The sequence below is a fragment of the Symphalangus syndactylus genome, chromosome 7, assembly GCF_028878055.3.
Source record: "Symphalangus syndactylus isolate Jambi chromosome 7, NHGRI_mSymSyn1-v2.1_pri, whole genome shotgun sequence".
In the NCBI taxonomy this organism is placed as follows: Eukaryota; Metazoa; Chordata; class Mammalia; order Primates; family Hylobatidae; genus Symphalangus; species Symphalangus syndactylus.
The window spans coordinates 133,580,179-133,597,752 of record NC_072429.2 but is presented as its reverse complement, the minus strand read 5'-3'; the positions used below and the strand labels follow the sequence as shown (position 1 = coordinate 133,597,752).

Here is a 17,574-nt window from a genome sequence, read left to right as displayed (position 1 = left end):
CTAGGATTGCAACCTCTGCCTTTTTTTGTTGTCCATTTGCTTGGTAGATCTTCCTCCATCCCTTTATTTTTGAGCCTATGTGTGTCTCTGCACATGAGATGGGTCTCCTGAATACAGCACACTGATGGGTTGTGACTCTTTATCCAATTTGCCAGTCTGTGTCTTTTAATTGGAGCATTTAGCCCATTTATATTTAAGGTTAATATTGTTATGTGTGAATTTGATCCTGTCATTATGGTGTTAGCTGGTTATTTTGGTCGTTAGTTGATGCAATTTCTTCATAGCATCGATGGTCTTTACAATTTGTCATGTTTTTGCAGTGGCTGGTACCAGTTGTTCCTTTCTATGTTTAGTGCTTCCTTCAGGAGCTCTTTTAGGGCAGGCCTGATGGTGACAAAATCTCTCAGCATTTGCTTGTCTGTAAAGGCTTTTATTTCTCCTTCACTTATGAAGCTTAGTTTGGCTGGATATGAAATTCTGGGTTGAAAATTCTTTTCTTTAAGAATGTTGAATATTGGCTCCCACTCTCTTCTGGCTTGTAGAGTTTCTGCCGAGAGATCCACTGTTAGTTAGATGGGCTTCCCTTTGTGGGTAACCCGACCTTTCTCTCTGGCTGCCCTTAACATTTTTTCCTTCATTTCAACTTTGGTGAATCTGACAATTATGTGTCTTGGAGCTGCTCTTCTTGAGGAGTATCTTTGTGGCATTCTCTGTATTTCCTGAATTTGAATGTTGGCCTGCCTTGCTAGGTTGGGGAAGTTCTCCTGGAGAGTGTTTTCCATCTTGTTTCCATTCTCCCCATCACTTTCAGGTACACTAATCAGAGGTAGATTTGGTCTTTTCACATAGTCCCATATTTCTTGGAGGCTTTGTTCATTTCTTTTTACTCTTTTTTCTCTAAACTTCTCTTCTCGCTTCATTTCATTCATTTGATCTTCAATCACTGATAGCCTTTCTTCCACTTGATCGAATCGGCTACTGAAGCTTGTGCATTCGTCATGTAGTTCTCGTGCCATGGTTTTCAGCTCCATCAGGTCATTTAAGGACTTCTCTACACTGGTTATTCTAGTTAGCTATTTGTCTAATCTTTTTTCAAGGTTTTTAGCTTCTTTGCGATGGATTTGAACTTCCTCCTTTAGCTCAGAGAAGTTTGATCGTCTGAAGCCTTCTTCCCTCAACTTGTCAAAGTCATTCTCCGTCCAGCTTTGTTCCCTTGCTGGTGAGGAGCTGTGTTCCTTTGGAGGGGGAGAAGCGCTCTGATTTTTAGAATTTTCAGCTTTTCTGCTCTGTTTTTTCCCCATCTTTGTGGTTTTATCTACCTTTGGTCTTTGATGATGGTGACATACAGATGGGGTTTTGGTGTGGGTGTCCTTTCTGTTTGTTAGTTTTCTTTCTAACAGTCAGGACCCTCAGCTGCAGGTCTGTTGGAGTTTGCTGGAGGTCCACTCCAGACCCTGTTTGCCTGGGTATCAGCAGTGGAGGCTGCAGAGCAGTGAATATTGCTGAATAGCAAATGTTGCTTCCTGATCATTCCTCTGGAAGCTTCGTCTCAGAGGGGTACCTGGCCGTGTGAGGTGTCAGTCTGCCCCTACTTGGGGGTGCCTCCCAGTTAGGCTACTCAGGGGTCAGGGATCCACTTGAGGGTCTGTCCATTCTCAGATCTCAAACTCCGTGCTGGGAGAGCCACTACTCTCTTCAAAGCTGTCAGACAGGGGCATTTAAGTCTGCAGAGGTTTCTGCTGCCTTTTGTTCGGCTATGTCCTGCCCCCAGAGGTGGAGTCTACAGAGGCAGGCAGGTCTCCTTGAGCTGTGGTGGGCTCCACCCAGTTCGAGCTTCCGGTGGCTATGTTTACCTACTCAAGCCTCAGCAATGGTGGGCGCCCCTCCCCCAGCCTTGCTGCCACCTTGCAGTTCGATCTCAGACTGCTGTGCTAGCAATGAGTGAGGCTGCATGGGCATAGGACCCTCTGAGCCAGGCGTGGGATATAATCTCCTGTTGTGCCGTTTGCTTAGACCATTGGAAAAGTGCAGTATTAGGGTGGGAGTGACCCGATTTTCCAGGTGCTGTCTGTCACCCTTTCCCTTGGCTAGGAAAGGGAATTCCCTGACCCCTTGCGCTTCCTGGGTGAGGCAATGCCTCTCCCTGCTTCAGCTCACACTTGGTGGGCTGCACCCACTGTCCTGCCCACACTGCCCGACGAGCCCCGGTGAGATGAACCCGGTACCTCAGTTGGAAATGCAGAAATCACCCATCTTCTGTGTCGCTCACACTGGGAGCTGTAGACTGGAGCTGTTCCTATTCGGCCATCTTGGAGCTGCCCCCCTCTTTTTTTTTTTAATTTATTTTACTTTAAGTTCTTGGTTACATGTGCAGAACATGAAGGTTTGTTACATAGGTATGTATGTGCCATGGTGGTTTGATGCATCTATCAACCTGTCATCTATGTTTTTTTTTTTTTTATTTTGAGACGGAGTCTCGCTCTGTCGCCCAGGCTGGAGTGCAGTGGACGATCCCAGCTCACTGCAAGCTCTGCCTCCCAGGTTCACGCTATTCTCCTGCCTCAGCCTCCCAAGTAGCTGGGACTACAGGTGCCTGCCACCACGCCTGACCAATTTTTTTGTATTTTTAGTAGAGACAGAGTTTCACTGTGTTAGCCAGGATGGTGTTGATCTCCTGACCTCTGATCTGCCCACCTTGGCCTCCCAAAGTGCTGGGATTACAGGCGTGAGCCACCGTGCCCAGCCACCTGTCATCTATGTTGTAAGCCCTGCATGCATTATCTGTTTGTCCTAATGCTCTCCTTTCCCTTTCCTCCCAGCCCCTGACAGGCCCCAGTGTGGGATGTTCCCCTCCCTATGTCCATGAGTTCTCATTGTTCAGCTCCCACTCGTGAGTGAGAACATGTGGTATTTGGTTTTCTGTTCCTGTGTTAGTTTGCTGAGAATGATGGTTTCCACCTTCATCCATGTCCCTTCAAAGGATATGAACTCATTCTTTTTTATGGCTGCACTTGGCGTGGATTTCTTTGGGTTTATCCTGTCCGGGGTTTGCTCAGCTTCTTGAATTAGTGGATTTATATCTTTTGTCAAATTTGGAAAGTTTTCAGCTATAATTTCTTTGAATACTTTCCCACTTCTACTCTCTTTTTCTTTTTTTGGGACTCATATCACAAATATTAATCTTTTGTTATAGTCCCACTGGTCCTTGGGGCACTGTTCTTTTCTTTTTCAATTTCTTTTTTTGTGTTATTTTTCTCTCCTTTTCATTCTGCTTTGAGCCCTTCCTTTGAAGGTTTTGTTCTTGCTGTATTTTTCTGTTGTAAAATTTTTATTTGGGTTTTCTCTTATATCTCTGATTTCTTTGCTGAGACACAATGTTTTTTTGCTTGTTGTAGACAGGCTTATCCTTGATTGTGAAGTCATTTTTGTGATGGTTACTTTAAGCCCTTGCCAGCTAATTCTGACATCTGTACCACCTAGTATTGGTGTCTGTTAATTGTCTTTTCTCATTACAGTTGATATTTTCCTGGCTCTTGGAAAATCACGAGGAATGATTTTTAATCGAATCTTGGGCATTTTCAGTCTTATGTTAAGAGACTCTGGATCTTATTTAAATCTTCGGTTTTAGCAGGCTCCACCTGACACTGCTTTGGTGAAGACAAGGGGGTACTGCCTTGTTACTGCCAGTGGGGGGTAGAAGTTTAGGTTCCCCACTCAGTCTCTTTGATGTCTGGAGAAAAGTGCACCTCATAACTGGTGGATGGGGGTGGGAGTTCAGGCTCCCAACTGGGAGCCTGCTGCTGATACCAATGCTAGCTAGGAGGGGCAAGGGCGCCTTAGTACTACCCTCCATGGGGCCTCCAGTGACACTTCAGTGGACGGTGATAGCTTCATTACTGCTGGATGCTGGTGAAAGTCTTGGCTCTGTACTAGGCCTTCTCTGACACTAGCCCAGCTGGGAATGGGAAGGGGTGCTCTGTTACCTGTTGGGTAGTGTATTTTGAGTTTTTACTTGAGGCCCCTGAGACCCTCCATGTCAACAATACCAGCTACCTCCTCTGTCGTCCTTCTGTGTCAAGCCCAGCCTGCAGGACCTCAGGGGAGGCAGAGGGGTATGGAGGGGCACAGGGCTCTGGAGACCCCAGTGGGGAAGGGTTTGTACAAGGTTTTGCTGCTGTGAAGGTGATATTCATCCCCCTTCTCTTGTCCATCTCTCTCTGTCTGTGATGCACAGCAAAAGGTCCGGAAGGATACAGGCACCACACTATGCTCAGTGATGCTCTGACTCTCAGAGGGGATGCTCGGGGGCTGTCTGTATTCTATAGACTGCTGTTCTGTTTACTGTTACCATGAGCATGTACTCCTATGTACATTTTGTAATAAACAATAATGGAAATATTAAAAGCCAGTGTAAGGGCTGGGGGACCCCATAAAGCCTGAACCCTGTCTTGTTCCACTCATCCTGCCCTTGACACTCCCACCAGGTGGATGTACAGAGGACAGCAGCAGCAAGAGGAGGACACTCTGCCTCATGTGCAGGGTGCCAGAGCATTCTGTGAGCTGGCTGGATGTGAGCTGGCTGTGAGCATCCGTGACTCCAGCTCAAGGCCCAACTGACCCTCGTCACCCCTTTCCTTGAGGGCCTGAAAGTTGGGGAGGGGTCCCTCAGAGTAGGCCAACTCCATCTGATCATGTCTGCAGCCCATGGTCAGAGAAGTGGCCACCTCCTGCTGCATCCTGGAACCCTCCCTAAGTGCAAGGGACTCAGTCTTCCCCTCAGGGCCTATGAATTCATATTCCAGTTCTTAGCTGCCTTCTGGAAGGAGTTGGGTCGAAACACCTTGCTTGTCCCAAGGTCCCAGAGCAGGCAGGGAGGTCAGAGGTTGCAGACAGAACCTGGCTGTTCTTGGCTGGGAATGTTTACAAGTCAGAGATCAGAAATGAGGACTTATTAGTACAGTTATTTTAGGATTTTCCATTTTAATAGTACAGAGTAGCTGGCTAAAACCTGGCAAATGGTTACTAGGAATTGAATGCTCAAACCCCAAACTTTCGTGATTTTCTTTGTGCTGAATTTGTCATTTTCCCTTTGAATTCTTTTGATAAGGATGAGTGCACAGTAATTGGGCCTAAAAATGCATCCAAATTATAGCATCTTCATCAGGATTAGCTGACAACATAATTATGAGTATATTTCAGGGTGCAAGATATATTTTTTTCATATTAGTCCACTATAGAAAACAAAAGTGGCTCCTTTGTTGTTATTTTGGCGGATTAACAATTCTTAATATTTGGGGGATGCAGCCTGACCCGGCGCCTTCTCTGTGTGCTTTGGCATTTTGCCATTTATACGCTGCTTTATGAACGTCCCCAACGAGTGCAGCTGCCCTCCCCGTGGGAGGCCTGGGAGGCACTCGTATGTTCTGTTGAAAAGGGAGCACCATGCTCTCTGCTCTGGGCTTTTGGAACAGGCTGCTTTTAAATATGAGATTGCAATGGTAGGAGCAGCACAGAGCCCCCTTGGGGAGCCTGGCTGTCAGGACCAGCCCTGTGTCCAAGACCTCTGCTCCCTTGGGGAGTTTTGTGGTTTTGTGGGCTCTCTGTGGCCATACGTTCTTCACTTGCGCTGACCCTGGACAGGCCATGTGGCACTGTGGAGCCCTGGGCCTGGGTCAGGCAGATCCGGGTTCTGCTTGCCCCTGCACTTCCCTGGCTGAGGGGAGGTCAGCCTCTCTGACCCTCTGTCCTGTACTGTAGAGTGGGGATCATGGGCCGGCCAGCAGAGAGGTGGGGGATTGAATGAGGGAGTGTTCGGAGGGGTGGGGTCGGGGGTAGAGCCCATGCCTGATGCATTATGGAGTCTGGGAGCCCCTTCTGTGACCTCCTGTGCAGGTCTGGCTGCTTTTCAAGATCCATTCAAGTGCCTCCCCCCGTAACTTCCCAGGCACTTCAGCCAAGGCTTTCCCCTTTCCTCTGCTCACGGTCTTCATGATTTGCAGCGTGCGACTTAGCTTCCTCATTAGTTGAACACCTATCATGTGCCAGGCTGGGGACATGGACTTGAATAAGACACTATCCTTGCCTGAGCAGCTTACAGTGGATCCTCCTGAACCATGTTGGATCTGCTGTGTTATCCTTTACCGTGCCTCGCAGTGTTTCCGATTTTTAAATGTTGTTTAGACTCATTGTAGAAAATACAGATGTTATTATTTTTATTATTATTTTGAGACAGAGTCTTGTACTGTCACCCAGGCTGGAGTGCAGTGGCATGATCTCCGCTCACTGCATCCTCCACCTCCCAGGTTCAAGCAATTCTCCTGCCTCAGCCTCTTGAGTAGCTGGGATTATAGGTGCATGCCACCACCCCCGGCTAATTTTTTGTATTTTTAGTAGAGACGGGGTTTCACCATATTGGCCAGGCTGGTTTCGCACTCCTGACCTCGTGATCCGCCCACCTTGCCCTCCCGAAGTGCTGGGATTACAGGCAGAAATTATTTTTTAAAAAAGTTTCACAGTGAAAATTTTGGTATATTTCCTTTAATCCTGGCCAGCTCTCCTTCCTTCCATCTATTCATAAATAATATCTATCCATTAATAACAAAATTGTATTCATACCAAATGGCTGAGTATTCCATTCTTTAAAACTTAGTGTTCATTAGGAGCGTTTCCCTGTGCCATTCAGTATTCTTTGAAATATGATTTTCAGTGGCTGTATCATAATTTGTTTTGTGAGTGTCAGGATTTGTCCACTGCTGAGCACTTCGGTTGCTTCTGGGAACTTGCTTGTGTGTTGAATATCTTAGTGCATAATCCCGGTTCTAGTTTTGGATGATCACGAAGGCAGGATCTCAAGGAGGAAAACCACTGGTCAGAAGTTATGAGCGAGTCTTTGAGGTTCTTGGCCCCTTTGCCATGGCAGTATTCGTTCATGAGAGCAGCAGACTCCACCACCCTTGTGTGTGTCTGTGCGTGTGTGTCTGTGCTGCAGAACAACTTTGTAGGGAGAAGTGGTCGTGGGCATAGGGCTGGTCCCGAAAGCCAGACTCCCTGGAAACCTCTGAGCAGTCCTCTGTGGGCGGATGACCCAAAAGAGGCTGCCTTGCAGGCCAGAGAGATGTGGAGGCTCAGGACACACTGGGCTGCCTCCCCTCTGGCCTTTTCACATGCTCTCTGCACACTCTTTCTGCACGCTCGCCTCCCTGCTGACTAGACCTCTTATTATTTTGTAATTTTAACATAGATGCTGGCCTTTTACTCAAAGGCTTGGAAGTCCTGGAAAGCTGGTGAAAGTCATTTGTCCAGTGTAGCCAGTGCTTGGCGGTAGCCATTGTCACTCAGCCGGCCAAAGGATGCTTCCTTTTGTTAGAGCAAACCTTCCCCAGGCCTGATGAGGGTGCCTACTTTCTGAATATCCCTGCCTTGATCTCAGCCACCTTGTGCGACTCTGTGGCCATGTTAGGGAAATCTCACTTTTTGAGGTTACCAGTGTCTTCCTCTTGGCTAGATCCAGTGCCTGCCCTCCCCATTCTTGCTGCACTTTTCAGGAGCAGCCCCTCTTCTCTTCCACCTTCTCCCTAAAGGCTTTCTCTGTCACTAAGGACTGGGTCTTCTGTTTGTTGCTTGCTATGAGCTGAATGTTTGTTTCCTCCTAAAATTCATAGATCAAAACCTACCCCCTAATGTAATGGCCTAGCAGGTGGGGCCTTTGGGAGGTGGTCAGGTCATGAGGGTGGGGCCCTTGTGAATGGAATTAGTGCCCTTATAAAAGAAACCACAAAGAGCTACGTTGCCCCTTCCACCATGTGAGGACACAGCAAGAAGGCGCCAGCTATGAACCAGGAAGCAGCCATCACCAAGCATTGATTCTGCCAGTGCCTCTATCTCAGACTTCCCAGCCTCCAGAACTGTGAGAAATAAATTTCTGTTGATAAGCCACCCAGTTGTGGCATTTTGTGATAGCTACTCGGATGGACTGAGACAGGGCCTTTGGAAGGATTTGGCTTCTTGACACTTTCCATCTTTAGGCTTGATGTTCCTCCTTGCATGCCGACTCCATTTCTCTGCCCCACTGTAGCTGAACCCCACCCCGTCTTGCGCTGCCTGCTCCTAGTAGGCATCTGCATGCTGATGTCCTGCCCAAAACCACCTGATCCTGCCCATCAGACCTGTCCTTGCTCCCTTGGGAACACATCTGCCTCCCCTGTCTCTGTTGTTGGCCATGTCTAGTCAGTGATGGTGTCATGACTGCTTGGCCTGACTCCTCTGCAGACCTGTGTCTCAGGCCATCATCTCTGCTGTCATCCCTGGATAGGCTGTTTGCTGTCAGTCCCACCCGTCTTGGGCCGATGTACTCCTTCCTTCTCCCTCCCTCTTTCCGCCATGGCCACTTGCTGTCCTCGAGGTGCACCGAGGTGTCCAAGGCTAGCCAGATGCTGTTTCCAGTGACCTCACATTCTAGGGGGAGCCATGTGATGGGGCCATGCGGAATCCAGGGTGTGGACACGCAGAGGAGCTGGCGCAGCTCAGGCACGTGGGGCCTCTCCTTTGGGGCCAGCCCCTTCAGACACAGTTTCTCCTTGCCTTTGCTCTGCTGGCCTACTCCTGGCTCTCTCAGGAGCTGCCAGTGCCTGCCCAGTGACTGTGCTGGGGATCTCTGTCCCTGTGGGCACAGGTCCCTGTGTTGTCAGCAGATCCACTCATTTCCTTACCTCCCGCCTCCACGGCACTTTGTGTGTTTCCTCCCTGAGCCTGCATGTCTCCTGCCCACGTGCCCTTCCTGGGGTTTCACTGCCCTGCAGCACTGAGCTCTGGTTGTCCCTCGGCTGAGAAGCCTCTCCTGTCCATGGCAGCCTGTCCAGATCGGGATCACCCCACTCTTATGGCCCACGTCACGTGGCAGAGCCTTCTGTTATGTGAGAGTCGTTCCAGGTTGCTGTGTTTGTCTCTGTCTCCACCTTGGGAGCTCCAGGTCCAGTTTCCCTGCCTGAGAGAGCTGAGCACACAGACATGTGTTATGCAAATTCATAACAGATGGCCAAGGCCAGGTGCCACCCAGGGTCCTCAGACCTTCAGGTGGTGTGGAATAGCTGAGCAGTAGTTTATTTCCAGTAGTCTCCAACACTTTGTCATATACACATGCAAAATAGTTTTATTTATGTAATCTCTAGGCAGTGCTTTGTGTACCTTTGAACTAGGAGACCCGTTGTAATAGCCCTGTGGTCCCCAGAAGTTCAGCTCTGTTACATGTCACAGAATTCCCATTTTCCTGAGAGCATCCCAGGAACCAAGAATACTTACAGGTATTGGGAAATAATTTCAGTAAAAACCATTACGTGAGATTCTGTGACATGTCTATGAAATAATTTCAGTGCAAACCATTAAATGAGATTGTTCTGTGACATGTCTATCTATTCAGTGAGATGGTGGCCTCCTCTTGTGGCAGGGCCTGGACCTCATGCCTGATTCATCTCTGTCTCCAGTGTCTGGGCCCACCTGTGGTTACTGCTCAATGGATGCTGAAATGAACACATCTGAAGTTGACATGTGCTTTGGGGATTACGCTCTTTGCTCTAATGAGTTTTATTTCAGATGCTGCTGGGTGTAGAGTCTTAAGTATTTTAGCTATAACTTGGAGGAACTCAGCTCATGGGCTGTAGCCAAACATAACTCGTGTCAAATGCAGGTAGGAGAGAATCTGGTCCCTGCCTCTTGCCCATAATGACTTGAGCAAGTTGCTTTTCCTCTCTCGGCCTCAGTTTCCTACCTTTGCACTGGGGATTGCAAACCCCTTTCCGCCTAAATCATTGGATTATTGTAGGATTAGCAGGAAGCACATTGGAAACAACTTGGCCTCCTATGAAGAAAAATGTATTACTCTAATCTCTTCTTGTTCGGGAAGCATTTTGGGTTTCTTAGGAATAGAACGTTTCCTGGAAAAAGCAATATCAATTGGCAGTATCTGTGAGAGATTTTCATTGACGAAGCAATGTTCTGCTTTGTTAAATTTTGATTTCATGTGTTGTTGGTAGGAAAGAATTCTCTTAGGTTGTTACCTCCCTGCTAGTTCACAGAGAAAGTCTTTCTGTGAACCCAGGGAGGGGCTCGCTTCCGGGACTCCAGTGCCTTCCAAGGGCTCCACCTTCATGCCAGCAAGGCTGGGTTGGCCTATTGCCTTTCCTCCTTATTTCCTCTTTCTGGTAGGAGAGTTTTACTGTAAAGAGGAAAGAAATGGGTTGGGGGAGTGGGGATCAGGAGATATTTTCATTTTAAGATAGGAGAATAAGAGTATGCTTATAGGCCAATGGAAAGATCTAGTACAGAGGGAAGAATTGATGACCTGGAGAACAATCATCAGAGAGAGTGAATTCTGCACACACAAGCCATCATGCATGCTTTGTCTAGTAACCTTCTCACACAGGGCTGTGGGGGCATCTTCCTGGGTGCAGGCAATCAGGCATGTGCTATCTTTAGAGAATTTGAAAGTAATGATCACACAAATGAAGTGTTGGTCTGCTTTTAGTATCTCCATGAACCAGCAATTCCAGACAATATCAGAGATATGATAACCCTGCTCTGGGGTGGGCCACTGCCCTCACCCGCACACCTTGTGTCCCCCTCACTATGCCCACCTTCAAGCCAGCAGGAGGGAGGTGGGGAGACAGCTGAAGACGCAGGCGGGCTGGAAGGGGTGGCAGAGGCAGTTTTTTTTCTGGCTGCTTCCAGTGAGATATGAAGCAAGGTCAGCTGTTGAGAGTGAGCAGCGAGGAGGGTGAGATACTTGCTCACCATCACCAGGGAGCACAGAGCTCGTATGATTGCCATGTATTTGTCCAGCATCGCCAGGCAGTAAATGGCGTAGAAGTTGCACGTGATTTCCAGGCAGTATTGAGACTCCCCAGGAGGCTGGTGAGGGGGAGGCCGAGGGGAGCCGCGTGTGGATTGCCAGCCATCCAGCTGCTGGGCAAGGGCATGCCATGGGTGCAGAGTTGTGCCGAGTCAGTGTTGTGCTTTCTGAGTGTCTGCTGGGTTCTTGCTGCTGAATACGCATGTTCCATCCCCAAAGTTCCTATGGATTGCAGCAACTGACAGATGACTGCTTCTCTGAGGTCTCCAGCTTTCCAGCATTTAGGGACGGGTTGGGAATTTAACCTGGGCCTTTTGGCTCCAAAGCCATTGTCCTTTTCAGTGGACAAAGCTACTTCCTTTCAGTCTAAATGTAAAAATAATAATACAAAGATCTGGCTTTTGTTATTGAATCTGAATTTAATATTTTGCATATACCTATAATTATTTTATCAGTCTAAAAAGTGAGTGTTTTATTTCCCTTATTAGGTCTTCCTGCCTAGTATAATGAGATGAACATAATGAACTACTGCTAAATTTTTTGAACAATGAGAATGCTTTAAACAGGAATTCAGTGGCTTTAAAGAGGCAACAAATTCCCATCGTTTCATTGAAAGGTGCTTGGCTCTTGAGAAATGCTATTGTGGTCAATTTTTCCTTGCACCTAATTTGAGAGAATATAGCAAGACTCCTTAATTGCCATCAGTGTGCAGTTCGTTCACTTGAGGGGTAGGATTTAGTTTTTTAAGTTGCATTTTTTTTTTTTTTTTTTTTTTTTGAGACAGAGTCTCGCTCTGTTGCCCAGGCTGGAGTGCAGTGGCACGATCTCGGCTCACTGCAAGCTCCACCTCCCGAGTTCACGCCATCCTCCTGCCTCAGCCTCCCGAGTAGCTGGGACTACAGGCACCCACCACCACGCCTGGCTAATTTTTTGTATTTTTAGTAGAGACGGGATTTCACTGTGTTAGCCACGATGGTCTTGATCTCCTGACCTTGTGATCCGCCCGCCTTAGCCTCCCAAAGTACTGGGATTACAGGCGTGAGCCCCTGCGCCCAGCCACATATCTGTTTTTTACTTAGCTGTACTTATCCCGGAATCTGGGCTGATAAGTAGATTTGGGTAACAAGGAGGTTTATATTAGACACTATCCAGAAGGACTGAGGGTTGAGATACTGAATAAAGAACTTTCTGGCCCCTGGAGCTCCCTGAAGATGAAAGTGAGTGGCCTGCTGTGGAGGTGACTGCCAGAGGGACACAATCTGGTAGAGGCTGGTGATGGCTCAGAAGGGCAGCTTTCGGTATTTACTTTGGCAACTGGAAGTAATAATTGTTTATGTGGAGATGAAATAACATATTTTCCTTTTTTTTTCCTTACAGAAAACACGGCCATCTTTATGTGTAAATGTTGTAACCTTTTCTCACCAAATCAGTCGGAACTCCTCTCCCACGTTTCAGAGAAGCACATGGAAGAAGGGGTTAATGTTGATGAGATTATTATTCCCCTTAGGCCTCTGAGTACACCTGAACCCCCCAACTCAAGCAAAACCGGAGATGGTAAGGGGGCTGGGGGGCGGGGTAGGATACCTTCTGACACACTTGTTGATGTTGATTTGCTCCGTGGACATAGCAGAAACCTAGAAAATCCACATTTCCAAACCAGAAGTCACAATAAGTGTCCAGTTTTAGATATGCTCAAATGAGATTGTGTCTTTGAAATCCCATACCTGGCCCCCTGTAGGTGTCGTCCAGTGTCTGGTTGGCAAATGAATGAGTGAATGAATGAATGAAAGGAAGTGGCAGTATTCAACAGTGTGAAAAACATGAGCTCGTTGTCAGACAAGTGTGGGTTTAACCCAGCCCTAGCACCTACTGGCTGCATTACCTGAAGCCAATGATGTTACTTCTCCAAGCCTCACTTTGCTTATCTGGACAAATGAAGAGAAATATGCTGGTTACAAGGGGGTCTGTGAGGGTGAAGTTAAAGCATATACTTACAGGACCTAAGATGATGCCTGGCACACAGAACATGATAAAAGGAAGCTGTTGTTCTAACATACATGATTAATAAATAAGTCTATAAACAGCATTTTCCAACTATTCCTATAAACCTGGAACAAGGATTCACATTGCAAAGCTTTGATTTGCACAGAATCCTTTGGGTTCACAGTCAATGTGCAAAGTGAGATGCATCTTATCTGTAGTGTCCGGACATCTATCACTGTGTGGTTATCAGATGCAGCAGGTGCACGGATCAGAGAAACCATCCAGGCACTGTAATTAGGTCCCCACAGGCAGAGAAAACATATAGCACATGAGGAACCGCTGCAAAGATCCTCACAAAACCCTAAGATAAAGGACAGCAGCCGGGCACCTGTGCAGAAGCCCAGTGCATAGCAGTCAGTGTCCCATTGCAGAGTTCATCAGCCACACTAATAATTCACTGGCTCTTTCCTGGGAATATTCAGACTGACATTTCTAAATAGGCTGGCTATTCATCATCTGTCGGACACCATTAACAAGGAGAGATTCCAGACAAAAAATGTTTTGGTTAACAAGTCCCTCTGGTCATTCCCAGGGTTCTCAGAGAAACATGCCTGACAGAAGATTAAGTTTTTGGGAAGTTAGGAAGTTCTGAAAGTTACTGTTAGTGGCATAAAGTGAAAAACGAAAAAGATGCAGCACCCGAAGCTAGTGGTGGGTGAATAAGGAGCAGCAGTTAGTATTTCTTTCTTTTGTCACCACCGTCAGCTAATAGGGTGTGTGTCCATGGCATGCTCCGCCCCTCACAGGCCTCATGAGTGGACCTGTCCTCTCCCCATTTAGAGGAAGCAGGAGTGAGGAAGAAAGTTAGATGTAATTGCGTCTCAACCAGTAGCACACACTTGAGACCCTTTGCTTTGGGGTAGAGGAGGAAAGTTTACATGGGGCACTGAGAGTCAGAACCTGCTTGGTGCCAGGGGCCTTGCAGTTCAGCGTCCTCCCTCTGCCCACCCAGGCTGTGTGAGTCCTGACCCCGGCCAGAAGCTTTATGACACCCACACTCTCCATGGCCCACTTCCCTGCTGAGCAGTCAGTGCCTTGCCTTCTAAAGAGTATAGCTTCACAGAGAGGGCTTTAATCAAGAACTGTGTTTAGTCACCTCCGCCTTTTGGGCTCAAGCATTCCTCTCACCTCAGCCACCTGAGTAGCTGTGACTACAGGTGCCCGCCACCACACCCAGCTAATTTTTGTATTTTTTGTAGAGACAGGGTTTTATCTGTGTACCTGCCTCTGGGGTTGAATGTATATGGACTCAGAAAAATGGATAATGTCTCTTGTCCAATTCATATGGCAGATAGAAGCCATGTGGATCAATGTGGAAAGAACTTCTAGACTGGCTCTTGCAAAGCTTTTAGTTCTTTGCTTATTAAGATTCTCTTCTTTCTAAATGAGATGTAGATAAGAGAGAAATTTTAATTTTTAATTTTTTCATTTTCTTTTTGAGACTGAGTCTCACTCTGTTGCCCAGGCTCGAATGCAGTGGTGTGATCTTGGCTCACTGCCACCTCCACCTTTTGGGCTCAAGCGTTCCTCTCACCTCAGCCACCTGAGTAGCTGTGACTACAGGTGCCCGCCACCACACCCAGCTAATTTTTGTATTTTTTGTAGAGACAGGGTTTCACTATGTTGCTCAGACTGGTCTCAAACTCCTAGACTCAAGCAATCCACCCACCTAGGCCTCCCAGAATGCTGGGATTACAGGCGTGAGCCACTGCACCCTGCCTTTCATTTCTTTTATAAATAGGGAATGAATAAATGCTAAAAAAACAGAATTCACATAGAATTATGAGTGTCAGTGTTGTAAGGTGCATTTTCCGACTCCCACCCTTCCACGCCTAACCAGCATTAGTGAGAGACAGTGCCATTCATGTAGGAGCCGGCCCTGAGCTCCTGCCCCTTCCCGGAGATTCACCTCCCTCTCAACCGTCCCCCATGCCCCTCTCCTCCCTCTCGTCACTGATCTATAGCCACGGGCCCCCGGCGGCTGGCGGAGGAGCAACTGAATGCAAAGGTCACCTCTTCCTGGGAAGCCTCTTGTAGGTGTTCTTGCTGGTTCACTCCTGCATGTGGCTGGGACTCACTCAGCTTGGGGTCACCCTGAGGAACACTTCTTTGGCCCCAAGTGGGGCTGCAGGACCTTTCCCTGGGCTCCCAGAACCCCACAGCTAGACTTGTTTCAGTTCTGTCTCACCTGGGTGTACTTTCATTTGTCTCTGTGTTTCTCTTGCTTATCAGGAAATGTCCCAAAGAAGGGATTTGGGCTGTTCAGCTCTTAGCCTCAGGTCCTGGCATGGGGCTACAGCCCCTTCCGTGTGTGTCCAGTGAATGAATTACTTTTTGTTGTCCTTGCTTTCTTGCCTTGGGCCTTGCTGCCCTCCCTCCATCCCAGCTGTCACCCTTTGCTCAAGAAACTTCACTGGCTTTCCCCACCCAAAGCAGGGCTCCTCAAACTCATTTGACTTGGGGATTCTTCTGACTAGTATAAGACCCCTGCCTTCTGTGGAGTGCCCTTGGCAGCATGGGTTCACTGGTGGGGCCGTTCTCTTAGTACTGTAGGCTCCTTCTATAGCCGAACAGCTGGAGGTCTTCTAGGCCCCCAGCTCCCTTTTCCCCTCCGTGGTGTTGCAGTGAACCCACACTTGTAAAACTTCCTTTAACTCCTCCAGGTGGACTTTGGCGCTTCTTCTGGGCAAATATAATATGTGGGTAAACCCATCAAAGCAATTACACTTTTACTTTATACTTTTTTTTCCAATTATAAGAGTAATTTTTTTTTTTTTTTGAGTTGGAGTTTTGCTCTTATCACCTAGCTGGAGTGCAATGGCATGATCTTGACTCACTGCAGCCTCTGTCTCCCGGGTTCAAGTGATTCTCCTGCCTCAGCCTCCCAAGTAGCTGGGATTACAGGTGCCCATCATCACACCCAGCTAATTTTTGTATTTTTAGTAGAAATGAATTTGCCATGTTGGTCAGGCTGGTTGGTCTCGAACTCCTGACTTCAGGTGATCCACTTGCCTCGGCCTCCCAAAGTACTGAGATTACAGGCATGAGCCCCCGTGCCTGGCCCTGAAATCTTGCTGTAAAAGAAAACTAAAGCAATATAATATGGGGAAAGCACGTTTTTCTAACTGCTCTCCAAGTTCTAGAAATAATGGTGCTAACAAGTGTGCTTCCAGACTTTTTCTCTGCATATGTAAACATAAATACACTGTTTGTTATTGCTTTGTTATTTAATAAGAAACAAAAATGGGATCATAATATATGTTCTGCAGCCTTGAAAATGTCAGCAGTATGTACTGGATATTTCTTCATTTCAGTACCAACATGTCTCCTAATTTATTTTTTTAGTTTTATTGAGGTGTAATCAACAAACAAAAATTGTATGTATTTATGATGTATACCTGATATTTTGGTGTACGTATACATTGTGAAGTCACAGCCAAGCTAACTCATTTATCTATCACCCTATGTAGTTAACTTTTTTATGTGTGTGTGTATATTGTGAGAAGATCTGTTCTTTTTCGGCTGTGTGTGATGGCTTACGCCTGTCATCCTAGCATTTTGAGAGGTTGGGGGAGGAGGATCACTTGAGCCCAGGAGTTTGAGGCCAGCCTGGGCAACATAATGGGACTCTGTCTCTAAAAAAAAAAAAGCCCAGATAAAACGGCATGTGCCTGTAGTCCCAGCTACTAGGGAGGCTGAGCCAGGAGGTTGAGGCTGCAGTGAGCTGTGATTGCACCACTGCACTCCAGCCTGGGTGATGGAGTGAGATCCTGTTTCAAAAAAAACCCACCCAAAACCCGACCTCCTCTTTTAGCAAATGTCAAGTACACAGTACTGTATTATTTGTATGTCCTAATTTTTTTTAGTGTCTGTATGGTAATTACTTCTATGGATAATGCATAATTTACTCAACCTTTCGTTTCTTTTTTTGATGACATGTTTTCTCTCTAATTTTGTGCTATTATAAATGTTACAATAAATGTTGCCACGAATATCATTGTACATTGTGCATTCATGTTGGCTATATTCCTAGGACAACTGCTTGTGTAGAGGGTATGCTCATTTAAAAGTTTGCTAGGTTTTATCAGAATGCTCTCTAGAAAGGTTTTATCCATTTATTTTCTCACTAGGATCTAAGATCTTCTGTTTTCCCATATCCACATCAACCCAAGGATATTATCTTATTTTGAAGAGTTTTTGCCAATTTGATAGACAAAAAATGGTGTATTATTCTAATTTGCATTTTGCTGGTCACTAGTGAAGTTGACCATGTTTAATGTTTAATTAATTTACACATCTGTGAATTACTGTTCATATCAGTTGTCTGTGTTTTTGTTTGCTCTTTATTGAGTTGTAGGAGCTCTTTGTATAGAAAATATTAACACTTGTCTTTAGAGCATCTGTATATACTCATTTTAAACCTCACAATGCCTGATAATGATTATTTTATACAGTAAGTGTTCATTTAGATTTAGCTACATATTTACGACTCTCTGGCTCTTCTGTCCTTGGATCTCCATCCATTCCATCTCCATCCATGGATGAGTTTTTTTCTGCTATAGAATACACTTTAGATTTCTTTGTAAAGAAATCTGAATGGAGCTGCTGATCATGAGCTCTCCTGGTTATTGTTTATCTGATGTGGTCCTAATTATTGCCTTTATTGTTATTATTTTGAGACAGAGTCT

At 46.6% G+C, this 17,574-nt stretch overlaps 1 protein-coding gene across 5 annotated transcripts in view; it reads left to right on the top strand.

Annotated features, from left to right (window-relative positions):
- ZFAT (zinc finger and AT-hook domain containing) overlaps nucleotides 1-17,574 on the top strand; it is a 235,543-nt gene that overhangs the window by 43,759 nt on the left and 174,210 nt on the right. For all 5 annotated transcript variants that reach the window (XM_055287329.2, XM_055287331.2, XM_063643562.1 and 2 more), the window contains exon 2: nucleotides 12,221-12,397. In XM_055287329.2, the coding sequence (XP_055143304.1) occupies nucleotides 12,221-12,397 (177 nt within the window). The remainder of the gene's footprint in view (nucleotides 1-12,220; nucleotides 12,398-17,574) is intronic.